Raw genomic sequence first — 27,366 nt, 5'->3', positions numbered from 1 at the left:
CCAACTGCTTACACTTGAAAAGCAGCCACAAACTAATCACTAAGTGTTGAAGAAAACTAAATCTTGGTTAACAATGTGAACAGATGTATCACCGGTTACAACTCTTTGATTGTGATGACTTGACAAAGCATCTAAGAAAAAAAGGTCTATCTCAATATGTTTTGTGCACTACAAATTAAAAAAGTATGCTGCTCTGTCAGGACCATGGAGTTCAGGAACTAATCCCACCTCCATGCAGAAGCATCTTATCAGCACTACAGTATTGGGTAGGTGTAGACCACCCATCTTCAGTAGCCCTGCTCACATTCCAGCATGGACAAGGGGACAGCCTTTTCAGTAACTGGAGACCTGAGGATGTGAATAGTCATCTTTGATGTCTATATTAGCTTTAGGAGCATTTATCTTTTTATTGACTGTTGGGAGATGCAAGTTGAATTGTATTTGGCACTTTGTCTATTGGTTCATCTTAATGGTCAAAGCAGGGCGGACATAAATAATTACATTTAGGAAAAATACTAAATGGTTGATCCAACAGTACCTACTTGGTCAAACTCAATTTATTCTAGAAGTCCTAGTCTCTTCAATGTGGTTATGGACATTTGGTGTAATACAAATGAAAGCATCAGCCCCTTGTATGTTTACACAAGGGTTCAAGCAGAGTTACTTCCTTGATTCCGTCTTTTTGGACTCTTCCTTTTTAGGAAATGGGCCGCTGCCTTTCAGTCCCTCTTGGGATTCTGTGGGAATTCCTTAGCTGGTTTACTTGGCAGTTGGTTTTCAATACACAAATATTGTTATTCCAGGGTGTGAATAATAATAATAATAATAATAATAATAAATTATATTTCTGTCGCGCTTTTCTTGAACCCAAAGACGCTTTACATTTGGGAGGGAGGGTAGACAAACAAAACAAAACCAAAAAGAAACAAAACAAAACAGAAAAGCAGAGAGGTGGGAATATAGGACTGGAGAAGGAATTTTTAAAAATGTGTCTTTGTGCCACTCTTGACAAATTGCTGTGGTTTGTAAACCATTGTGTGTATGGCTTGTGTTATCTATAAGACAAATGTTTTTTACAACATTACAACATAACAATATTAAACCACTACACATCCTCTTTATTTGTTTATGGATCCTAATTGAAAAACATACTAAAATAGATTATTAGAGATTAGTCTGTAATTATTAGATAATAAAAATAGCCCTGAAAGGAGATTTCATTGTCCTCCTTAATGGATATAGTCCAAGTGTTCTGTTTGGAGTTTATATGATCCTGTGTGTTGCCTGTGAGGTCTGTACTCCTATCTCCTATCAGCCACTGCTCCAATTGCTGTGCTGGATGTGCCAAAAGTAGAGCTCGTCTGACCAGTTAATTTACAGCGGCAGGAATCTACTCCTCACAAACAGTAGACACATGTTTCCCTTTTTAGGGCATGAGAATCTATTACGTAATTTTGGGAGCACTCGGATCTCTAGCAAACTCGCTTGTGTGGAAGCGGGAGGTGCTGATACTGAGCGACACCGCATTCGACCAATCAGGCGGCAGGAAAGTTGCCTTTTCGCTCGCTGATTGGCCAGGGTGTGGGAAACGTTGGTTGACGTTTAGGTTGCTCTCGCTCCCTCTCTGGCTGGGAGTTTTTCACGTTGATGGTTTCACGGGAGTAGTTGTAGTCTTCATACCGGAGGGTGAAACTGACCTGGGGAAAAAGCTACCAGGAGTGTTTAAAACTGTAGTAGTGGGAGTTTGGCAGAAAACTGCCTTAGTTGGTAGAATATTAACTTGTTTCTCTCTTGGATAGTGGTAAAAAGTTGCCAACATGCCGGTGTTTCACACGAAGACGATAGAAAGTATCCTGGAGCCAGTGGCTCAGCAGATATCCCATCTGGTGATAATGCACGAAGAAGGTGAAGTTGACGGGAAAGCTATACCAGATCTGACGGCGCCGGTGGCTGCTGTTCAGGCGGCCGTCAGCAACCTTGTTCGGGTGAGTAACTTTGTAAAATGTTGCCTGGTAAAGTCTGCCTAAACGCGACTAGTGTAGGCTACCTGTCGCTCTTTGTCCCGCACCATCCGCTTGAAATGAACTAACTTTACCGTTAAAACACAACGAAAATAATGTAGCTAGCTCTTTCTTATGTGTTGAATATCAGATAAAATAGAAGTATGCATGCTATTTAAGTTTCTTGAAGTTGTTTGAGTCGGGGCAAAGGGCAGTGACGCCCTTTTCCCCTTGAGAATATGCCCTGCCTCCTCGGTAGCTGCCTGCCATGTCCTGACGTAGGCACTGCTGCTATCTGTGAGCCAGCCTGGTACTGGGGCAGGCTGCAATTCAACAGTATACCCACTTTATTTGATAGATAAGTTGCATTAGTTGCTAATGAATACGGTTTTGAATGGGAATATGAATGAACCTAGAATGCAGAATTTATTTCAGGGCCCTCAGTTCATATATAGTAGGTGGGACAGCATATTATTTCATCCAACTCTTTTAAACATATCTATATAGACTACAATGATTCATGGGCAGTTACATCAATTATTGATTATTGATGCATACATATATTTGAGCTACAAATGCTCTGCTAATGTGATGATAAAGATTGAGATAGCATTGTCAAACCTTCACTCTGGTTGCAGAAATGTTTCAAAAAAGTGAATTTGCATGTGGTTTCGTTGCTACGCAATGTGTCAGTGAACCATTACATTGTGTGGCCGAAAAAGGATGTTGGCTATATTACTTATTTATTTGGTCACATACTGTGTTTTCACATCTGTCAACAGCAGCTATGGCCCAATATGATTTTTGATGGGTCATACTTTTTAATGGGCTCTCTGATAACCCGGAATCTCCCTCCACCTGTCAAAATGTGTCTTTTTCTCCCCAAAAGTTCATTCACTAGCTTCAATAACTTTCTGATTCTGAAGAAATACAGAATTTGCATCTAAATGAATAAAGAAGTAAATGCATATTTCATTACCTATGGCTTAACTTTAAAGAACAAACTGTAATCATAATTGTTGGCAGATTTTTGAGGGATCCTGGCAACTAACAAAGAGCAAATATAACTTTCCAAAGTAGCTCAAAGTTGGACTCACTCTGCCAAGTGAGTGCTCTACATTATCATATCTTGATGATAAATGATGTGCGTCCGCTTCACCAGATGTAGTTGAGTTACAATTATATTTAGACCTGACCACAGTGGTGCTCCTCAGAGCCACATAGTATCTATTATGGCAACAAATAAGGAAATGACACAGTTGTTTCCTCAAATGTTCAGCCTGAAACACAAACCAAGACATGGACAGTTTCTTAAAAGGGAAGCAAGGAGATATGAAGGGGCTGTCAAGATGTTGTGGCTTGTAAAGAAGAAGAGGGATGGAGGCTAAATTAGGCACACTTGGTTCCTTTCATTTCATTTCAAACCTTTATTTATACAGATAAATCCCATTGAGATCATTGATCTCTTTTTCAAGGGAGACCTGCTCAAGTAGTTCCACATGAAACATAAAAACATAAATAGAACAACAAAAGGACATCATACAGCATAATTTACATAATTATCCACATCCTGTGTGTTGTTCTCTCAGCCTGGCAGTTAGGCGATACATTTGGACTATTTCTCTGGCCTGTCAGCAAAGGAATTCTCGGTTTACAGGGATTGCCTTCCATTAGCCCTCAGTTTATTTAGTAGGGTTTATGGTCAATATTTAACCAGTTCAAACTAGTTAACTTTATTCTATGCCTTTTGTTATCCCTCAATAACTACTACGTCCCAACTATTAGTCTGTACCCCGTTGTGTGCATTGTCAACAGCCACAAAACGTCCGTCCTCTGAGAGGCATTATTGAGAGGTGTTTAGACTTCATACTGCAGTAATACCCTGGGTAACAGTATATAAATACCGCCATAAACAGTTGTGGTTGTACATAGTTAACCTTTTTGCTTAAACTATAATATTTTCATACTAAAGAGATTTGCTAGTCAAATTTAACAGCGTTATTAAAGATGAATGTACAAGGAATTATAATGATGTGCATGTGAAAATACATGCACATCCAATTCTGCTGTATGGAGGTTTTCTATCCTCTTGTTTTAGGGGTTTGAATTTACTCTGTTACATTTTCAAGCATCAGCTCGTTTGAATCTAAAAGGCTAGTTTGCTTACCTGCTCATAATCATCAACAATCCAGAGGAAATAGCAAAACATCCAGCAGCTTAATAGCAGGACCTAAAATGAGAGTACATAATGGACTTACTTTCTTTACATTGCAAATATTGCTAGTAGGCACCTCACTGATTTATAAATAATAAAATCCTATCGTTTTTGATTGATTTATAAATAATCAAATCCTATCTAACACATTAGGTATAATATTAGAATACCACCAAATATGTGTGGGGAAGGTGTCAGTCAACTGGTTTTAAAAGTTCCTCCCCAAGTGGCTCGAAATGATGCAAAAATACGTTTCGCTGAATCATTGAATGAAGCAGTGCTTGTAATCATATCCTGACACATAAAATGTCTTTTGCAACATCAACTGGCGGGGGGGTGAAATGATCCAGGCGTTTTGGACATTCTGAATTGTGATCAGATGTTTCCAACGGTGGCTTGAATGAATGAGTCGACCTGTAATTATTTCCAGTTGCTATAGCAACACGACAACATGTACAGTGTTATGATATCGTTGAAGTTAAGGATCAGATGTAATGTCTTCTGGTTTCAATCCCACCAGTCTCGTGAGTCATACATTGCAGAGCTGAACAAATCCAACACTGTGTGGACTGGCTCTTATCTTTGACTTCTTTGTGGCTGAAGACGATTGCATTTTTACAGGAAACAGGAATGTTTTGTTCTTAATTTAGGACTCTATAAGACCATATACTATAGTCTTAGTATTGAAGAAAGGGTGATCCTTAGAATGAGAAGGGATGAAGGCGGTCAAGTTGCATTTCTTTAAAGATTCTTAACGCTATTTATCTCATTGTCTGGTTCAGAAAACCACTTGTTGAACAGACTTTTTCTATTATAAATTGTGTTCAAAATCTCTTGAGCCAGAAGCTAAAACACAGTTAATCATGTTAGTTTTTCGATTACCTTAAAATATGATTGAAAATTGGGTTATTTTCTATTTACATATTCTGATGTATGCCTCAGGTGACTTTTCAATACCAGACAAAGGAAAAAACGATGAGGACATTCTTAAACACTTCAGCCTGTCTGATATGGGGCACTCACCATGAACAATGTCTAGACTCTAGATCTTTAAATCATTCATTTGAAACGGTGTAATCTTGTTATTCCAGATGCATGGAGAAAAAAGGTTTAGCCCCTGTCTACCGAACCAGTATTTAAAGTGTAGCGCATGACCACAAACCATTGCAATTGTTAAATATGCCCGCTCTAACTTAGACCCTTCACTAGTGCTCAGCATCTATTGAGACAATGAGCCTGACATTAATTGTGAGGAATGTGAAGAATTCCCCGTAACAAGGAATGCACCTCTGCTCAGCGGGGGATTGAGCTGATCCTTTTTTGAAATATTGAAGATTATCAATAAACAATCCTTCCCCTGGAGAAAAACCTGGGTCCACACGGCTGCTCATGTGAGCTTCATCTTTATTTATGATATCAGTTTTTGACACACATTGATTGAAGCTATAATCTGGTGAATTATTTTTTACTGGCAAGATATGGCTAACTTTATATGGGGGTAAACATGTTAGGAGTAGTGTGAGAGACGTTGTGTAGATTGTTTGTGCAATAAACCAGCCTTGTGGTCATTTTGAAATAGCTTGTGCAACAATGACATAACATAAGCACAATAACTAGCTTGGCAGGAGGAAATACTTGCTGAGCTTTATTGCAACAACCAACCAAATGGCACTTAACTTGCTTAATCCTCCTTATTTATCACTTATCCGTCGGGTTTAATTTTTTAAGTTAAAGACACGATGCTTAGTCTAATACATATGCTTAGTCTAATACATTCGTATTATATTTGCTGTACATATCAAACCTATACATGTATACAAAAACGGATTCTGAGGGTTACAATGATTTCCCTTGAATTTGAAGTACAGCAGGCGTATCACCAGTCAGGCTCGTGAGTTGACTATTCTGGCCGTTTTTATTAAAGAGCGGTTGCACTTCATTATTCTTATAGCGCCCTTTTTATAGGCTTGGATAAAGAAAAGCATTGAACAGATTTTGGGTCCCGGAACGAAGTGTTAGTGTTTGCGAAGATCAGGGGTCACATGACCTGTACAGTAGATATGTTCCTATGTGAAGAGAAACGTGCATCTTCTGCAATGTTGCTGAGGTTACACAACACAACTGTGCGTATCGCAACAACACCAAAGACATGAACTGTAGCATTTTCATCATTCTGTAGGAAACGTCAGCAACACAATGAAAAGTGGTGGTGATCTTGAACTTCTTTAAATGTTAAGATAAATAGCCTTCAGCATACAACCTTCTGGAACTTATTACAATAAACAGCAACATCTCGATGAACTGAGTTTCTGCATTAAAAGCCAATATAAGATAAACACTTTTTTTTGTGAATCATGCAAAGCTACTTGGGTAGATTCCCAAACTTAAAAAATACTACTGGAACTGTTGAAAGTGGTTCCAATTGAAACACTAAACTGTGTTAAGATCAGTATCTGATAAGGCGTGGAATCTGTCATTTCCTCGACCGCTACCTTAATCCTTTATGGATGAGAAACAAATGTGTTCATTAACTAAAGTGCTTAAAGGCATCCAAAGCAAACGTTTCCTATTACCTGGTGCTCTAGCTTCCTGCGATTTGTCAAGGGAAATCGTTTCATGCTGCTCACCACTTTTCTCTGTTTTCTTGGCAACAACACGACTCTGTCGTACAAGTACGACAGAGTCTGAAAAGAGATACTCTAGTTATGGATTCATGCTGCATCTTGCGTCGGATGAACATTTGCCAGGATAGGGGAATACTGAGGAGGGATGAATTGATGAGGAAATGCAGGAAGCCAAGTCAGGAACACCCGGCAGCTGTGTGCCCACTCAGGAACAGAGTGTGAGCCGCTGAAGGGAAACCCCCTCTCCCTCCTGCACACCATGACAAACGATAGAATGCAATAGGGCTGTCACTTCTTCCCCAAAAAACGCACATGCATACTACGATGTTACCAACAATTGACCTAGTTGTAACTAATATGAATCCAATCCTTACAGTTTAGCCTTATCCCTAACTTTGTTGTAAAAAGCAAGTTTTACCTATATTTGGTTCTTGACTCAAATAAAAAAGAAGGAGCCTCGCTGCGGGGAAACTGATGATCACCTTGCACCTGAAGTGTTAGAGTGCTGGTAGTATCGATTTGATGGTGTAAATGACACATTTGTAATATGCCACTAATTGTAGTTCACGCACACACATTATAAAAAAACCTGCTTGTAATGGACTACCATTTGTGTATAGATTACATTAAGTTTGAATGATGGTTTATACATTTCAATTCCAAAGTGATGGTCCCACAACAAGATGTATGGCCATTCAAAAGTAACAAATGGGTGTTAATGGTTTATTGATCCACCTTATCGGATGCCCGTGTGAGATGTTGCCTCTTTCTCTCCAATGCTCAGTTGATCCATACAAAGTAATCTCTTGTTATCTCCGTCCTCTGTGACGATCCTTGTAGAGAAGGATTCACACAGATGAGCGCCGCTCCCTAGTAACACTGAACCAGCCGCTAAGCTCCTGTAACTGGAGACAGATAGTCGTGATATATCCTCTCTGGCTGCGGGGCCATGGCCAAGCATGCCCTTTGATTTGTGACTTTCCTCGCCTTGGACACCCTATGGGTAGCATCTTCCTGAACTCAATTAATAAACCATAGACACCCACTTGACAGATGCGATGATAAAGCCGTCGACCTTCAGTGCGACCTCTCTGCTGCCTTTCCGATTCATTGTCGGTCAGGAGTCATTTGATATCACAGAACGCAGCACTGGCTGGTTCAATGACTATTGATCTGGAGTAGCTAATGGAGTGTTGCGTCATCAGTTTACGGGAGCATGTCTCATCGGATTGCAGTCACTTCGAGTGGGAATCATGGTTGCGGAAATTGAGGAACTAACCCCTCTGCAAAATAGCTCCCAGTTTATTTGTAGGGCATTGCTAAGGGCAGCAGTTACTGTGCTAGTCAGAATTTGCCATCATAGATCCTTGTGGTCACCATGACTAACACAGCATTGTGCTAAAACTAGCCAACATGTGAAAGGCAGGCAGTGTCTTGGCAGCCATGAGGCTTTCAGAGTGGCCTTTCTTCTCCCAGCAGAGTGATGGGCTGCTGTCAACAAAGCCAAGTCTGTTCTACAGGAGAAGCCACTTTATCAAGCTCCTTCACAACACAGGGTTTCCTCACAGCACTCTTGGAGGCTGAAAAGCGGGTCAGTGTCTCCACTCCAGACGCACATGTTAAATGAGACTGTCAGCCAGTATGTGACAGCTTGGAAGAAGATGACACTGAATGTGTGAAAGGTTTTAAAAAGAAGGTGGAAGTGAACAACTGGCCTTCCTCAAAGTGGTGTAGAATCTATTCAGGGAACAGGATTTTGTGTTGTGGTTTGGCCTGTGAGGCTGGGCTCTGATTAAGAATGAGATGAAACTGGACTTTCTCACGTCGTCTTTTCCTCTCTCCCCCATGTTTCCTGTCTTCGCTATCAATAATCAAACAAAGGCAAAATGCTAATAAATAATACACTTATTCCATGATTGATAGTTTGACTAACAATCAATTAAAACAATTATTTTGATGATTAATAACAGCCTTTCATTAGGGAACAATACCATCCAGGTTCTATAATGTGGAGATTAACCTATTTGTTTAAGTTTGATATCATCGTAAATTAAATATTTTCACGTATAGGCAGTTTTTGTTGGTCAGCACAAACATGTCATTAAAGTGTCGCACCCTGATCTTGGAACTAAAGATAGGCATTTTTATTACTTTCTTAAAAGTTTAGAGTAAAGAAGCTCTAATGTCAAGCTCGGTCAGTGTATTGCAAGAATGTGGTCCCAAAAGTTGACAGACGCTCAAAATAGCGTATTAGGACAGGCGTATTGAACGGCTTGACAACAGTGGTTATAAACGCGGGTCATGGTTCTATTTTTGGAGTAAATCTTTTGGATCAGTGTTTGGCTGCAGACTGTTTGGGCCTTCAGCAGGAAGAGTCTCAGTGGGGAGAAGAAAAAGAAAGACAGTGAAGCCCGGTTGCATACAGAACATAGAGCCAAAACCCATCTGATGCTTTGGGGAGAATATGAGTCGGCACTCTAAAAAGGCTGTGTGAACTCAGCGTTTGGCTCCCAGGTTGTTAGCCTATGGTGTAGTTTGTGTTCTTACCTTTATTCAGTTAAAGATCAAGTCTAAACTTGACTTGGTCTCGTATAAATCATTGCGTAGTTTTAATAATTCAGTGCCGACGTGACTCAAGCTTCTTACAAAGAAGGTTTTCAGTCCCCCAGAAAAAAGTTGTTCATCAAGTTCAGAATGCCGAACCGCGCCTACCCGAAAATATTTTTTATATAACATATTCTGAACATAATCGAACAGAAATATATATTTATTTATAAGATTGTATTTACAAAATGTTGGCAACATGACTATGTCATAAGCTAATGGAGTCAGATACATTCTTATTTAGCCAGACTTAGATAACCCAGAGATATTCCAATTTAAAAGTGTTCAAAACCATTGACCAGGTAATGTTTCCAATATTTTACAAATGTTTACTTTAATTGAACTTAAATCTTTTTTATGGTTGTAAGTCGCTTTCTAAAGCAAACAAAGTAAACCTTTTTGTCTTCTTGATTCCAGTTTACAACAGGATGCTGACAGCTCCCAAAAGAAAAACAATTAAACCATTAGGTCCAAGTGTTTTGCAAACCAAAAACAAATCTGCTAATATTATGTATTCATATATTACGACTTGCATGCAGGGGAGAGCTCTCTTAAATGAGGTTACTGTATTCTGCAGTGTTGGCAAGGGGTGCAAGGTCTTTGTGTTACATCCTCCCCCCTCCCTCTTGTTTACTACCCTGTCAGTGCCCTATATCCCGGTGTGTAGCCCCGCTGCCCTTTCATTGAAGAGCTTTAGTTGTTGTAGTTGGCTTTTGTTCACAGCTAGAATGTCAGGGTGGCATATAACCACTGTCTGAGATGGACAGCATCTAAGCTCCAGTTTTAGTTTGGCACAACCTTTGTCACAAATTTACAAGCGCTCAGTTACTCATAGAGTCCCTCTGGTCCGGTAAAAAGAGGGTGAGGAGATGTATGTCTGCGCTGCTTCATTGCAGCCTCCACGTCAACCATCTGGAATGACTCTGCTACTGCCTGAAGTCACACACGTTGACGAGCTCTCTGGGAAAGCCCTCTGCAGCATCAGGACTACATCCCACATCACTTAGTTTCCACAAGGCCTTAAAAAAATAAATTGGCATTATTATTTATTCACCGAAATGTCTGTAAATTGTGCCAAAAAGGTGCTATTAAAAACTCCCAAAGCACAGGGTACCATATTTAAATTGCCAGTTTTGTCAGCAAGGTTCAACAGAACGATTTTACTGAATGATGTGTGTGACAGCGAGGTAATCACTCACGTAGTTTATATTTATCGAAGCAATATTAAAAAAGAGAACATTCATCGTGTTCCTGTTGGGACAGCTCATTTCAGTCACCCAGTGTGTTCCGGTATGAACGCGTGTGATCTCTCACCCATGGCAGCTCGACGTGGGTGAGTAGTTTCTCCCTACAGAGCTGAGGTTATGATGGGGGAGGTGAGTCATTTTGGCAATTGAGTGAGAGGCGACGTTCAGCTGCTCTATGCATTATAACTACGCTGCTCCCCCCCCCAGCAGCTGCCTTGTTGAAATAATGGTTCGCTGGGCGAGTAGCAGGACATCATTCTGGAAAACGGCATGATTAAAGACTCTGTTGTGGTAACAGAGTTTTTACTCACGCATAGTATATAGTGATGTATAGAATGAGAGCTCATGTTGCATACAAGTTTGGTAATGGATCTTACTGTAACATATCACTGAGCCAGCACAACTGTTCCAACTCATAGTGCTTGACAAAAAGCGCTGAGTGATACCAAATCTTCATGACTTATGAACTAGTCATCAGGGCTGAGGCCAGGGCGGGCGGGGGGAGGGGGGACACTTGTTTGGACACTTTGACAGCCCTTGGTGCCTCCTTTACCAGGTTCTAATAACATCGTCCAATCCAAACAAACTTTGTGAAGTGAAAGAGATTTTTCTTGTATTACGCCATCTATTAAACAGATAATGGATGAGATGGCAGGAATGAACTTCACCGAATCCATGCATTTCTATATCACTACATCAAAGAGTGTATCGTCACGCTTTACCGATGGCCACTTATTTTTTGTTAAAATAGCCTTTGATCTTACTGGAATCATGAGGAGAAATTGTGAAGCTTAGGTGCTTTTGCTATTGTCTCTGTAGTTCCTGTGCAGTCATGTATGATGTTGGTTAGGCTGTTAAATACCTGAACTATATATAATGATGTTACTGACACTTCCCAACCAACCAGAAACTGATATTTCCTGTGCCGATATTACACAGTAGTTCTCAACATTGAGACAGCTGAAGCAATAAGAATGATTTGATGAAATATAGTATAATATTATTGCAGTCTTTGTTTTCAAGCATTTATCCATGATATGCGGAACATGATGACAATATCATGCAATCAAATCAAGACATGAAAACTCCAATTAATTCATATACAACTCTTATATTTACTGCAGGAGGATGCTATATGGGGGCTCATCTTTGAAACATTGTTGCTGCACAACTAGTAGTTCTGTGTTCTCACGATGGTTATCAGTGGTACCTACCACAGTTTCCTCCCACGTCTCTAAATTGTTGAAGCAAAGGCACTGTGAGTGTACAGCATCTGTGTTTACACTGTAATAGAACCAATGACCTGCAGAAGATGTCTTTGACCTTTGCCCAGTGCATGCTGGGACAGGCTCCAGACCCCTCTGACCCTTACAGAGATGAAACAAGAAGTGGGCGGAGTCAGTTTGAAAACGACTGGATACGCCAAAACGACTTGAGCACCTGCTGAACAACCTGTTAACATTTATTTACTGCCCAACATTTGTATTCAATTTTGTTAGCATGAATTATGACAATACATAAGACAGATACAGATTCATTCATGAATTCACAGGGCTTAGGCTTTAAATAGGCTGTCTTCTTATTACAGACACATGCATTTCCTAACATTCGGTCTATATGCTGTAAAATGTATTATCTCTTCGATTTACACACGGCATCTATTGCACGTCTGTCCGTCCTGGGAGAGGGATCCCTCCTCTGTTGCTCTCCCTGAGGTTTCTCCCATTGTTCCCCCTTAAACTGTGGGTTTTCTCTGGAAGTTTGTCCTTGTACGATGTGAGGGTCTAAGGATAGAGGGTGTCGTTTTTCTCATACTGATATTCTGATCAATCTGTGCTGTTGTATTTGCTGTAAAGTGTCTCTACTGTAGGCTATTTTTATTATATGTACAGCACTTTGGCTCGACCAAAAATCGTTTATAAATGTGCTATATAAATAAGATTTGATTTTAAATGAATAAATATTGGGTCGAAAATGTCATGTTCTGCAAATGTCAATTGTGTATTCTATATATTGTACATCACCCCTTTATGTCTTATTCCATTAAATCCCAGTTGATTGTTTTTTACTCACCAAGAATCTGTGTTTTCCAGGTGGGGAGGGAGACTGTACAAACTACAGAGGACCAGATCATGAAAAGGGACATGCCACCAGCTTTTAGCAAGTAAGCACGAAAGAGAAATCTCTGCCAATCTCAATTTCATACAATATTAACCTTTCAAAAATGTTTTTAGATGACATGGTTGTCTCCCTACAGTATGTGGAACCCACTAGCCTCTCTCTGGCTCTGTGTCTCTCTTTATCTGTTGCAGTAATGGCTGGTTGTGCCCAAGCAAAGGTCAGACACGGCATGTTAAGTGCCCCAGAATCTTGCCCTGGTGTAACATAAATACTTTTTTGCCTAGGGTGGAGTTCCTTTACCCTAAATGAGAAGGGACACAAACTCCTACATGCACTCCTACATTAGAACCAGTCACTGCTGCTGCTTTTGATTTATTTTAAAACGTGAAACACGAAAAAAGCTTACACATTGATGTAGAAAAAGAGATGTATACATACTTAATCAATGTTTCCTGAATCACTTGAAATCGGCTAAATCAGTAGCTTGTGCTCATCTGAAGTCTGTCTGTATCGCAGTCAGACCGATCCTTATTAAATGAGACTCTACAGTGGAGGTGGGGAGTGGCAGGACCTGAGAGCCCCACCCCCCAAGGTCGGGGATGAAACATATTGGCAGGCGCAGGTCGTGAGGCTCAACACATTTGGCGCCTCAAAGTCACATCTTCACCCTGTCGTCATCCATCAGCACATACGCTGGAATGCGTCTCCTTCACTAAATATAGTGTCTGTCGGGGTCCGGTTAATGCATGGCTCTTTCTCGCTAGTGCACGCTGAAGGACACTGCTGGCTGGCTCTGCAGAGACACACACACCACCAGCCTGGATGTCATGCACATACATTAGCCTGTATCCTGCAGGAGACTTGCTCCTTCTGAAGAATGGAAACTCAGCCTCTCTTGTTTGGCCCCTCTGCAACGCCTAAAATGTGGAAAACTAACAATAATGATCTTGTTACCGAGGCAACATTTGGCCCGTAGGCAAAGAAGGAGAGCAGTATACAGTCGGTTCTTGGCTTGTTGCCTGATCTATGTGCAATATGGCTGTTATGATACAACGCAGGTGGCATGCATGATGCAGAGTCAAAGAGCTGAGCCTGTTGTTTTCCTGCTCTGGAGTTCACTGAGTGCACCGCGGCCAGGAGGCAACAATCAATCATCTCCATCTCTGTGCAAACAGGAGGTTAAATTGGGCCGAAGCCATTCAGAGTGGAGCTCTGCCTCCTGAGATCCAAATCACTTCCTGTGAGAACAGGCCAACTCCTTTGTCACGAGCTACAGATACTCGTGCTGCAGAAGTCACATCAATATTATTTATATAGTCCAAAAGCCTCATAGGGCTTTTCATTCTGTGCAACATATGACACTCTGTCCTTAGTCCACTCAACCTTTAAAACAATTAAAAAGCCATTTTCATTTTTAACCAGCTACCAACCTGATTTCACCACATCCCATTCATTCCTTATTCAATTCCAAATTAAATGTCCTTGCCATTTAACTATTCATTCGGCTTTTTCATTTAAACAAAGCTCATGTCAGTAGATTTCTTGTGCAAGAATAATACAACAAAACAAACATAGTGTTTATATGCTTAAATAATTCCCCAAATAAGTCCCTTTTTTAAATCATCAAAAAGATTTAAGGTCTAAGGAAAACTTGAGGAGATATTTCGTAAATGGGAACCTTCTCATTTTCATATTCGTACTAAAGAACACAGTTTGGTGATCTAAAAACGAGTGTCTCCATACAAGCTGCAGTTTGTCGCCAACAGTATTGGTTTTCAAACAAGCTGCAGACACACATTGTTTGTAGAACAGGAAGGACACTAACTATCGCGTTCGGATGAGACATAGTAAGCTGTTGACATGATGTGTGAACTCTGTGTGAAAGGTGTGAAATTCTATCAGCTGATTTTTCACATCACATTTCCTTTGAGCTGAAATTCCTTTTTGTCATGTCTTGATTACACTCGGCATCAGTTACAGTCAAATCTTATATGTTCTTCATTTGAAATGAAACAAAGTCCTGATAGGACAGCTGTTAGTGTTTGTTATGGCCAGCTGTATCGCAAAGCTTCCATATGTGTTTGCTGCGAGCGACTTGCTGTTTCCATGCGTAAAGTCCATCTGGCTTTTGAAGGGCTCCGTATCATCAGCATGACACTTGGTTTGAGGATTTTTTTATTTCATTTTGTACTGGTATTTAAATCCATCATTCTTTGCTCTTCACAGAGTGGAGACTGCATGCACTAAACTGGTGCAGGCTGCCTCCATGCTGAAAGCTGATCCGTACTCCGTCCCTGCTCGGGATTACCTCATCGATGGTTCGCGGGGCATCCTCTCTGGGACCTCTGACCTTCTCCTGACCTTTGACGAAGCTGAGGTATTCCTTCATCCATTCATTCAGTCTAATTCAAATAACTTTGTCCAGTCTTTTTGTTGAACAACGAGGTCAGAATAAAAAAGTTGTTAAAGGAAAGAAATATCAATCAGTGAAACTTTTTTTAGCAGGCAGTATACTTTACCACCTCATCCATTGCCTACATGTTGCAGGATGTGAATGGGGCCCTAACTTCAGAAACATATGTTGATTTAATAATATTTTTGTTGTGACATCTGACAGTGGTGGAACTGATTTAACTGCCTCTTGTGCTCTGAGGCTCTCCCAGTGCATTGGTGCAAAATGGTGGACACCAAGTGTGCTCTGTCTTGCCTGATGTTCTGAATGACTGGAAATAGGTCAACATGACATCATTTCTTCTTTGCTTGGCCGGCTATAAACAAATACCGGAAACCAACATACAAATAATGACACATTTTAAATCAGATTAAATAAATGTTTATTTGTCTTTTAAATATTTAACATTTAAACAAATTCACAGTAAAGTTGGCACTGCTGTTTATTCTTTGAAACAAAGTTAGTTTTTTTTACTGTAAAATGTCCTGCCACAGGTATATTATCACCATATCTCTTTAATAACCAATGATATGGATCTGCGCATACTTGACTGTTAGAAGAGTCAGCAAATCAATTGTTATGAGATTGTTTCTTGATGTATTCTTTAAAAATAATGATATCATCCTCAAAAAGACAGTATTGAGGCTATGAAAGAGCCCTCTGGCAGCAGAAGGTGAGAAATGGACCGAAAGCAGCTAATAAAGCTTGGAGCTGTGCTAAAGGGTGTACTATTGATTTTCATTGAGCAGACGCTGAGCTGGAAGGGCTTAGTGTCTTTTTAATGGACACTTGAGCCTGCTGTAACAGGCTCTTCTGGTCTAAGGACAGTAGCCATTCCTGCTGCACTGCCCTCCCCTAAGGGTACGCTACTGCTTATAAAGAAGACAGAGAGGTAGATAAATATACCACACGTCCGTGGAAATCTCCATACTTCTTACAAAAACACTTCCTAAATCGTGAAGCAGGCAGCAGCATCATCTATCAGGCCCCTTCTTCCTTTCCTCTCAGCGATAGGAATCAAATAAAAAAGTTGTTGCTCAGCTCTCTGGGAGCAGCCGCCCCCTCGCTCTCTGCAGCAGTCAGCAGGAGTCATCAGTCAGCGGTGCCATCATGGTTTCCAATGCAGCTCAGGGATGGCTCTGTAGTGGAGTGGTGACTCCAGCAGTCCTCGCAGAGCTGGAGTGAGGACAAATAGGCTGGAATGTCATTAGGCAGCATTATCCCTGTGTAATTGGAGAGAGGGTGGGGCCTGTTTTTGCATCATTTCCTCTGGTTACGCAACTTTTTGAATTAGCCTTTGTTGGTGTCTTGTCCTCTCATTGTCACAGGTCCGCAAAATAATCCGTGTGTGCAAAGGCATCCTGGAGTACCTGACGGTGGCCGAGGTGGTGGAGTCCATGGAGGACCTGATCACGTACACAAAGAACCTGGGTCCAGGTCAGTCTGCTGATACTCTGCTAAAGTGGGGACTTGACAGTATCTCAGAAACGTTGATGTGTTAGCCTGTATCTCCTGAAAGTAGACATCTGATTATCTACTTCAGTAAAAGCAGTATTCCTTCATTCATTTCTAAAAATGTGTTCCATTACAAGTCTGCCCTTACATTTTACTTATATACTTACACACTACTACTTACATAGCACTTATATACTAATAAAGGACTGGCTTACCTAAAGCCAGTTGAGTAGCACTTGAAATGTTTTGGCTCTATGAAGCCTGATGTACTTATATGATTCTGTTTTCTTCAAGTTTGTATTTTGTTGGTCGAACGCACTTATTGTAAGTCGCTTTGGATAAAAGCGTCAGCTAAATGTAATGTAATGTGAACACATTCTTATGAACTGTTCCTTCCTATAATCTTAATCTGAAAATAAACAAGTACATTTAAATGGAAATACACAAGTAATATCACCTTACATTTACATTAAAGTATGTGACTTGAGCAAATGTACTGAGCTCCTCTCCACATTTGGTTTGTTGCTGGTTTCCAGGAATGACAAAGATGGCGAAGATGATCGATGAGCGACAGCAGGAGCTGACTCACCAGGAGCACCGCGTGATGTTGGTGAACTCCATGAACACAGTGAAAGAGCTGCTGCCCATCCTCATCTCAGGTATTCACACCCCCTTCATCAACACTCAGTCCCACTCAGTGCTGGTTGATTCTTCTTTTTCTTAAAGCAAGTGTCAAGAGCATACTATCGGAGTATTTATTGTGAGTTCTGTTTCATTTCCAGGTATCAAAATCTTTGTGACAACCAAGACGTCTGGCGGCCAGGGTGTGGAGGAGTCCTTGAAGAATCGTAACTTCACTTTTGAGAAGATGAGCGCGGAGATAAATGAGATCATCAGAGTGCTGCAGCTGACGTCCTGGGACGAGGATGCCTGGGCCAATAAGGTACTCCCAATAACGTGTCACATGCACACACTGTTATTATAAATATACACAAGAACAAGAGCCTGCTTTGATCTGCGAGCTGCAGTGTTTTAGTTTGGTTTATGCGCTTTTTTATGGATCAACTGAAAGCAGTGAAGCAACATTTAAACAATTGTGCTACCCAGTGTGCTCTCACACACTCCCAGAATGCCTTTGGCAGGAAGCTGCAGACTGGAGAGAATATTAAGTGAAGCCTTTCTCATTTGCATTCTTTCTTTCTTTTTTAACAAGGCATGCACTTTGTTTCATCAGGATGACCTCATTAGAAGGTTGACAATGTTTGAAGCTTACATACCGTTATTAAATAAAGTAGGAACTTTCTCTGTGTCTCGTTGTAGCTCGGTCGTCTTTTGGGCTCGTTTTTATATCTTTACTGTCCCCACACTCTTTAAAGGGCTCTTTCTCTGCCACCTTTTCTCTTGTTTGACACTTTGTGTTGCTCTCAGTTGGTATGTCCAGTTCAACATTTGTATTTATGTGGTTCTTCCTTTCTTTTGACCGTTTCTTTCTCCCTTCACCCCCTGTAGAAGGTAAGCTTTACCTCTCTCGCAGATTGGTTGTGCAGCAGCATGTCTGACAGATGTGTGTGCTGTCTTGTGCTTTGTGGTGCCATTGTGTGCTTATCAGTAGGCAGGATAGGTAAACTGTTGACTATATATATATATATATATATATATATATACCGTAAGAGTTAATTAGCACTTTGAATTGGTTGGACTGCTAATGAAACGGTGTGTATTGAAGAAGTCCTAAGCAGGTTGGAAGCTGAAAGTCCATCTATGTGGAATCTTCTTTTTGATCTGTTTTGCTTCATAACATGACATTGTATCAACATCTGTGTGTGCTCCTCCTATGTCTTTTAAACCTCACTATGCATGTCCTCAACCGGTCTGATTATTGATTGACCTGAACCGTGCAGTATTGATTTGGGTGTCATTCATTTGAATTGTGTCAGCATTTACCTTACCGTACGTACATACAGCATTAGGAGGAGATCACATAGAAACACATTTTGTTCTGTGAACGGCTCATTTCAGTTTTTATCCAATAGATAGGCTACCATCCTGTGTTAGATTATAAACTGTAATGGATGTGTGTTTGCATTACAGGGCAATGATCCTATATCAATGCTATCGTTCACATTACTTCACAGCTTTTCAACTCGCATTAACAAGTGATTACATGCAGAACAGCAGCTGCGCAAGTTTGAACAGCAAACTAATAAACCCCCGCAGCTCTGGTGACATCACTTCAAACCGTTGTACTTCCTGTTTCCTCCCTTGTTCTGCTATGTTATTCAACACTCCCAGTTATTCAAATAAACCTGTGTGTTGCCCTCTTTTATTTTAACAAAGTGATTATCGTCAGGGCTCAGACACATTTTGAAATAGATATTCTTAAAACAAACACTGGAGGTGTGTTCTTAGTCTTCAATTGCTATGACATTTTTGCTGAGATGAAGATACATGATTTAAAATGAAGGATAGTGTTTTCTGAATTCCTATTATTCTACCATGGGAAAAAAGCTCACTCATTCATCCGCTCTGGTCTCCTGCTTTGCTCCGTGTCCAACAGGACTCCGCTTTGTTCTGCTGACTCGACAATGAGTGGACTCATTGTCGAGTCAGCCTCTGTTGGACAGATTGTTGTATTTCCATCCACTCTGATTGAGATACAATGGAGAGTCGTTTGGCTTTCCTAACAATACACACTCCCTTTTTGATGATGTGAAAGAATGACGGATACGGCATGCGCTCCGTGGGTGTGCCTGACAGATGTGAGCGGTGCTGCACATAGACGTTGCTGCGTGGTGCTCTTTAAGTGGAATAATTCAACAGTTGGGTTTGATCAGAACCATGACGAGAGCCTGGAGCTTTTCTACACCATGTCACTCACTGTGGAAATAATTGAATGAAAATACACCCCAAGCTCAGTTTCAATGAGTCACGAACTTATTCTTAAAAAAGGAATATAATGATATGACATCATACAGTACGTTAGCCTCATTCACACAGAAGACACTGTTAACAGGACATTTGACTTGAAATGAACACAACATTCCAGTGTCCCTAATATTCATGTCATCATTTATAGAAAGAATATATATATACATGTATGACTTAGGGTATTGATCCAACTTTTTTTTGTTTTCTCTAGTTGCATTGATTCCCTTTTAAGTTATTCATTTAGTTTGCCATTTTAACCCAAAGGACACAGAGGCCATGAAGAGGGCTCTGGGGCTTATCGACTCAAAGATAGCTCAAGCTAAGAACTGGCTGAGAGATCCAAACGCTCAACCAGGTAATACAATTCCTATTTTACCAATTTACCAATCGTAACTATCTATTCTTCCACTAATCATGTCCTCAGACTGATTATCTGGTTATATCTAGATAAGTACTGATGTGTGGCTTTGTTTGGTGCTTCTAGGGGATGCAGGCGAGCAGGCCATCCGCCAGATCCTTGATGAAGCCGGGAAAGTTGGTGAACTGTGTGCTGGGAAGGAACGCAGAGATATCCTGGGCACTGCCAAGACTCTGGGCCAGATGACTGACCAGGTGTCTGATATCAGGGCCAGGTACACTATACATCCTAAAACACATTGCTGTGTGTGTGTGTGTGTGTGTGTGTGTGTGTGTGTGTGTGTGTGTGTGTGTGTGTGTGTGTGTGTGTGTGTGTGTGTGTGTGTGTGTGTGTGTGTGTGTGTGTGTGTGTGTGTGTGTGTGTGTGTGTGTGTGTGGGTGTGTGCTATGAAAAGACATCCGCCTCCCACTTCACTCACTCGTATATCTTTCATTAGGTGGTGTCCTCCCTCTGTGATTCTGTACCGGTGTTTCATTTAATATCCATTATTATTAATGCTCCTTTTGCACAGTAGTTTCCTTTAACATCCTTAAAGGGAGGCAGTAAGCATAATAGAGAGGATTATAGTGTGTAATAATGCAAGTGATATCCCTATGATATGAAAGCCGATTGTCACCAGGGACCCTGAGTCACACTCGATAAAAAGCAGCTGTCTGGTATTAATCTATAATCTACTTTAGCCCCCGGTTGAGTAACTCCTCTGAAGGCTAAGAGATGCCTCGGATGCTAATATAGTCATTAAGTTAGGGAATCTAATTCTTCAACACGGAGACATAAAGCTTTTTAGTAAGTAAACTAATAAGTCTGCATGTGTGGTCTCAGGTTCCCCAGTTTATGGATCTGTGTTTTCTTTGTCCACCCCAGAGGTCAGGGGGCGTCCCCGGCCGCCATGCAGAAGGCACAGCAGGTTTCCCAGGGGCTCGACGTGCTATCTGGCAAGGTGGAAAATGCTGCTCGCAAGCTGGAGGCCATGACTAACTCCAAGCAGGCCATCGCCAAACGGATTGATGCTGCCCAGGTGATCCATTAACTCCACTTGGCTTCCTAAACAAGGATTTCAAACTTAAGATGGAAGTATTTGATTGTATTTTCTTTGCGTTTGCCCCTGCAGAGCTGGCTGGCAGACCCTAACGGCGGCCCAGAGGGAGAAGAGAACATCAGGGCACTGCTCACCGAGGCCAAAAGGATTGCAGACATGTGTGAGGATCCCAAAGAAAGAGAGGACATCTTGCGCTCTATTGGAGAGATCGCTGCCATGACTGCCAAGTTGTCTGATCTCAGGAGACAGTAAGTTCCTGACTGAGGGCGATATTGAATCATTTTATGCTGCATTTGTATTTTCTTTGAGTCTGAATTTGGCAGCCACTTTATCCAAACCCCACAGGTCTGCTTTTACATTTCTTTACAGTTGTTTAAGTAATTATACCTAGTATTGGAAGTCATATATGCCTGTAGATCTCTGACGGAATGTTTTCCTTGTAACAGTTCCCTATTCTTTCTGTGGGACTACAAATTCCATGAAACTGTTTTACAGGAACCATTATTATTCCATCTTGTACAACTGGTCTAGAGTAAGTGTTTTGGTTCATCACCAGGAATTGTAAAAAGCTCAAAATGTACTACATTTTCAAGTGGAATAATTTGTATTTCGACTAAAGCTGCCGTATCAAAACACTAGCTTCTTGCGCTCTAACTAAAGATAGCTATTAACCAACCTAATTCAAGCCTTATCTTTCTAAGGAAAAACACCACCTCACGCCTGTTTTATTCCTTATAGGGGTAAAGGTGATACTCCTGAGGCCAGAGCTTTGTCTAAACAGATCGCAACAGCTCTGCAGAACCTGCAGTCCAAGACCAACAAAGCTGTGGCCAACAGCAGGCCTGCGAAGGCAGCTGTTCACTTGGAAGGAAAAATCGAGCAGGCGCAGCGCTGGATTGAAAATCCCACCATAGATGACAGCGGTGTGGGTGAGTCTGGCTCCCATCCTCCCCAACTTCCTCATCTCTCCATCTTTCTCCTTCACATTCCATCCACTGCTCCTGTGATTCAAAAGCAGACCAGACACTTGGTGTACATGTCCCTTTCTACTGTCCTCAACATTCCACAGCGCTCTAACACTGTTATGTCGTTCTTTGGTTTTGGCTCGTCTCCTGTCAAGCCTGAACAGCGTCGTGTTTGTTTACAATGGAGCTGTGACCTCTCTGAGATGGATTGTTTCACACAATATAACCTTACCTCAAAGGAACAACATGAAATGATACAGAAGAAGCCATGGCTCTCATTCCCCCTAGTGTTGATTAAAACAGTCATTACAGAAACTACCCAGCATTCAATGGGCAGCTATTTGCAGGAGTTGGCCAAACTTAACGCTGGCTTTGAAAAGCACCCTTTAAAGTTGCCTTAAATTAGATAATATTTATTAAGCAAAAATTGCAAACACTCTAGATTCATCAATGTAAAAACAAATGTAATGTCTTTGGGGGATTTAGGCATTCATATTTGATAGACCATTTGACAATTAATACAACATATCTGTGATGGCAAGATAAGAAATTATAAAAAAGATATTTTCTTATTTCACTCTATAACAGTATGTTCATTAGCAGTTAACTATCAGATTGTTGTTGTTGTTGTAAATCTTGATGTCTTTACATTTTGTTGTGTGTGTGTTTAGGTCAGGCAGCCATCCGCGGGCTGGTGGCAGAGGGCCGCAGGCTGGCCAACGCTCTGCAGGGCCCCTACAGGCAGGAGCTGCTGGGTAAGTGTGAGCTGGTGGAGCAGCTCATGGCCCAGCTGGCCGACCTGGCTGCCCGCGGGGAAGGGGACTCTCCCCAGGCACGGGCTGCTGCTCAGCAGCTCCAGGAGGCTCTGAAAGTAAGATGGCTATTACTCACAGTTATTCTCATTCTGACCTGTACAATGATAGATCTGTCTGTCTGTGATAGATCATGATACACAGACACAGAGAAACAACCCCCTCTGCTGGTTACCAGTGGTGGAAGAAATTCAAAAGATTGCATATGTTACAATAAGTAAAAGTAGTACGACCACAATGGGAAAATACTCACTAAAAGTCCTGCTCAAGCTTCAAAGGTAAAATGATTGTAATAGTAAAAATCTGAGAAAAGCACAGATCTACAAATGTGTCTTTTTCTCCATTCTTTCGGATTAGTTACAAGCTGACAAGTTATAGGTCTCTCTAAAAAGCTACAAAATAATTTACTCTGAATAAAGATTTGTATAGGTTCCTATAAAAGTCTGCAATTTACAGAAAGCATGTTTTAAGTTGTTGTTGTACACACCTGAATGTAGGCTTTAAATCTGCCTTAATAAATGTAATCTATAATATTATAAATCAATTCTCCAAAACTGTCAAATGAATAAAACCTCAAAGTTGGCTTTTATTCAGGACTTACTATTTTACGGGGACATTGAAGCTCTATAAGAATGTGTGTATCTTAAAGATCAGCGGTTTATGAAGTACTCCTGATCTGACTGTGAGTGCGTTTGTAACATCTGTTTGTCCTCCTCCCAGGACCTGAAAGGGAAGATGCAGGAGGCGATGACTCAGGAGGTGTCTGACATCTTCAGTGACACCACCACCCCCATCAAACTGCTGGCAGTGGCTGCCACCGCCCCCCTGGACGCCCCTAACAGAGATGAGGTCAGTCACGCTGCGATCTCACTTTAGTGGCGTTACATTTATCTGCAGGGTGTACTATTATTCCCAACTGTTCTTTTGGGTAATTGTTTTATTAATCATGTTTAGGTCTTTGACGAAAGGGCTGCCAACTTCCAGAACCACGCCAATAAGCTTGGCACCACAGCAGAGAAAGCTGCTGCTGTCGGCACTGCCAACAAAAGCACAGTGGAGGGAATCCAGGCTGCTGTCAAGTCAACAAGAGACTTAACACCACAAGTATGTGATGGTTTAGTGTTTATATCTGTTTATGTTTTCAGTCCACTCCTCTCCACCCTCCACTCTGCTTCACCAGCCGCATAGCTTAAGTGTTTCTAGCTTCCTGAGCCAAGTCTGTCGCAGTTGTCATTGGACTGACAATTAATGGCTCGGATTGTTTTTTAAGGTGGTATCTGCGGCTCGTATTTTGCTGAGAAACCCTGGCAACCAAGCGGCATACGAACATTTTGAAACCATGAAGAATCAGTGGATCGACAACGTGGAGAAAATGACAGGTGATGGGCCTTCAAGACGCTGTGAATTCCCTGATAGATGATTCCTTTTACGCCATTGTTATTCCCTATATTAACACGTTATCAATGTTTAGGTCTGGTGGACGAGGCCATCGATACCAAATCCTTGCTGGATGCCTCAGAGGACGCCATCAAGAAGGACCTGGAGAAGTGCCGTTTGGCCATGGCCAACCACCAGCCTCAGATGCTGGTCGCCGGCGCCACCAGCATCGCCCGCAGAGCCAACCGTATCCTCCTGGTGGCGAAGCGAGAGGTGGAGAACTCTGAGGATCCTAAATTCAGGGAGATGGTGAAGGCTGCGTCTGACGAACTGAGCCAGACAATTTCTCCTATGGTGATGGATGCTAAAGCAGTAGCTGGAAATATCAAGGATCCAAGTAAGTGGTTGTGCTAACATGTTTTAGGATTATGTTCTGTAGAACCTTCTGATTATTGATGAATGTGTTTTCTTTTGATTACCAGGTCTTCAGAAAGGCTTTCTGGACTCAGGTTATAATATTCTTGGTGCCGTGGCAAAGGTCAGAGAGGCCTTCCTGCCCCAGGAGCCAGACTTCCCACCACCTCCTCCTGAACTGGATCAGCTTAATGTAAATCCTCAGACCAACTACACTATTCATTTGGAAAAACATCTAAAGCTGCTTCGGTGTTTGTGTCCAAAACCACATGTGTATTCAAACCGCTGAACCATAATTACTTTAACTTGCCTTGTAGCTTAACGATGAGGCAGCACCACCCAAACCTCCTCTTCCCGAGGGTGAGGTTCCTCCCCCCAGGCCTCCTCCCCCAGAGGAGAAAGATGAGGAGTTCCCCGAGCAGACTGGTGATATGGTGAACGAGCCCATGATGGTGGCTGCCAGGCAGCTCCACGATGAAGCTCGCAAATGGTCCAGCAAAGTAAGTGACAGTAATGTAAACACAGTAAGGGGCTTTCACGTTGGAATCCTCCACCTTCAGATTGATCATGCTCCTATCGTACCTCATAGGGAAACGACATCATTGGTGCTGCAAAACGAATGGCCTTGCTCATGGCTGAAATGTCTCGTCTGGTGCGTGGAGGTGGCGGAAACAAGCGCGCCCTCATCCAGTGCGCCAAGGACATCGCTAAGGCTTCTGATGAAGTCACACGGCTGGCCAAGGAGGTGGCCAAGCAGTGTACTGACAAGCGTATCCGGACCAACCTGCTCCAGGTCAGTTCAGTCGGCTTTAGAGGGTTGGTGGGGCTTGTCAGAGTAGTTTGCAGTGGATTGCAACTGTGGAATGGCTAGGCTTTTTTCTTGTATACCTTGTCTGACTTTCTGACCTCTTTTCAGGTGTGTGAGCGCATTCCCACCATCAGCACTCAGCTCAAAATCCTCTCCACAGTCAAGGCCACCATGTTGGGTCGTACCAACATCAGTGAAGAGGAGTCGGAGCAGGTGAGCAGATTATTTTGAATGGATGGGTCAAATCACAAGACTCATTATGTTTTTATATTAGTATAATTTGAGTCCCCCTCATCACTGAAGCTCTTTAATTCCTTCTTCCCCAGGCTACTGAGATGTTGGTCCACAATGCTCAGAACCTGATGCAGTCCGTGAAGGAGACGGTCAGAGAGGCCGAGGCAGCTTCCATTAAGATCCGGACGGACGCAGGTTTTGCCCTTCACTGGATCAGAAAGACCCCCTGGTACCAGTAAGACAAGAGCCGCTGTTCCTCCGGTTATTGTTGGTTCTATCTAGTGATCCAGGAGGACATTGAATGTACAGATATATTCTTCATCAGAGCTATGATATCGGTGCCCGTCACACTTCCTCTGCTAGTCCCATGTCCTGTCTGTAACAGTTCCTGTTCTGGTAGAATGTAGACAATGGGACTATCAGTGCGAGTTATGGGTTAGATTCTTACTGGGGACGTCTTTTTTTCTAAAAGAGTGTAAAAAAAAATTGTTTTTAAGCTTATTTTGACAAATCCCAGGAATATATACTGTATTTTTAATTAGAGGTCTGATTACATATAATGCAAGGATGGTTTTTGGCCTCTTCTAAACATAAACCTTAAGTTAAATAAAAAAAACTACATTTTCTCAAGAGACATTTTTATATCTTTGTACTGATACTTTAACCTTTACTATCATGTATTCATCTTTGCTAGAATAAGCACATGAACTTGACGAGTTGTTACAAGTACAGTACAGATGCTCAGCTCACGCAAAATGTATACATTATAATTATGCCTGTTTACACTATTCTATATGCTCACAAGTGAAAGTGAACACTGTTCATTGTTTTACATATTGTAATGCAATTGTAGCATTCTTTATTTTCTTAAGAGTTCTGCCAAAGACTTTCTGCCATGATCTTTGAAAGTAAAGTTGCCTTTTTTTGGTCAGCAATACATATTTAGTTACTTAAAAAAGTAACTTAAAAATCTGCCAACAACAGCAAGTAAAGATACTTAAACAACTAATTCTAGATATGTGTAATGTTTCACATGTTGCAATTCCTGCAATTACTCTGATTTACACAGCAAGCTAACAAAGCTTCCTTTTCTTAACACGGCACACAGCTTGTCTCATGTTTCCTTGTTGTGCACAATAAAACATTTTGTTGTGATATATGAATTGCACACTTCTCCTAGGTAGTACATGACCAGAGGTTAGATAAGGATCACTGTGTCATCTGCAGCTGATGAAATGTTATGCTATCACATTTGTCTGAACACACTAAACATAACTGGCCACTATTTCTGGCGACCATAGTTGATATTTTTTTTAAATATCTGAAGACTGTTCGAGTGAATGTGTCTTTTTAAGTATCTACTACAAACTGATGTGCCTTGGATAATACACTTTATCTGCAACTGGTACAGTTTTTATTTACAGATGTGTTGTATGAGAGTGTTGATTTATTCAAAAACACTTGTTGTACATGATTCTTCTATAAGGTAACCCCGCTTCATGACTTTTACTTCATGTCAAATGATGCTCTATGCAAACCCAGAGAATGTTTGTTCAAAATGACGTCACTTGGTTGGGGTTTAAATGGGCCTGAACAACATTTTGCTGAGGCAATGTTCACTATTTTGTAATAAAGCATTTTATAGCACTTTGA

General features: G+C 41.4%; 1 protein-coding gene across 2 annotated transcripts; it reads left to right on the top strand.

The window, feature by feature from the left end:
* The first annotated feature begins 1,623 nt into the window (after positions 1-1,623).
* LOC117464649 (vinculin) lies at positions 1,624-27,366 on the top strand. Of its 2 annotated transcripts, none has more exons than XM_034107184.2 (21): positions 1,624-1,985; positions 12,784-12,854; positions 15,038-15,188; positions 16,592-16,700; positions 17,255-17,377; positions 17,501-17,661; positions 19,911-20,001; positions 20,131-20,278; positions 20,929-21,082; positions 21,176-21,351; positions 21,842-22,032; positions 22,740-22,939; positions 23,601-23,729; positions 23,835-23,984; positions 24,151-24,259; positions 24,352-24,654; positions 24,740-24,864; positions 24,989-25,171; positions 25,261-25,464; positions 25,588-25,692; positions 25,806-27,366. In XM_034107184.2, exons 1-21 carry the CDS (start codon positions 1,818-1,820, stop codon positions 25,950-25,952), a joined length of 3,198 nt encoding a protein of 1,065 aa, XP_033963075.1. In that variant the 5' UTR covers positions 1,624-1,817; the 3' UTR covers positions 25,953-27,366. The 2 variants fall into 2 exon arrangements, with proteins under 2 accessions (XP_033963075.1, XP_033963074.1); XM_034107183.2 differs by having other exon boundaries at positions 19,908-20,001.

Source organism: Pseudochaenichthys georgianus, chromosome 19 (assembly GCF_902827115.2).
Source record: "Pseudochaenichthys georgianus chromosome 19, fPseGeo1.2, whole genome shotgun sequence".
In the NCBI taxonomy this organism is placed as follows: Eukaryota; Metazoa; Chordata; class Actinopteri; order Perciformes; family Channichthyidae; genus Pseudochaenichthys; species Pseudochaenichthys georgianus.
This window is presented reverse-complemented; position numbering and strand designations above follow the sequence as displayed.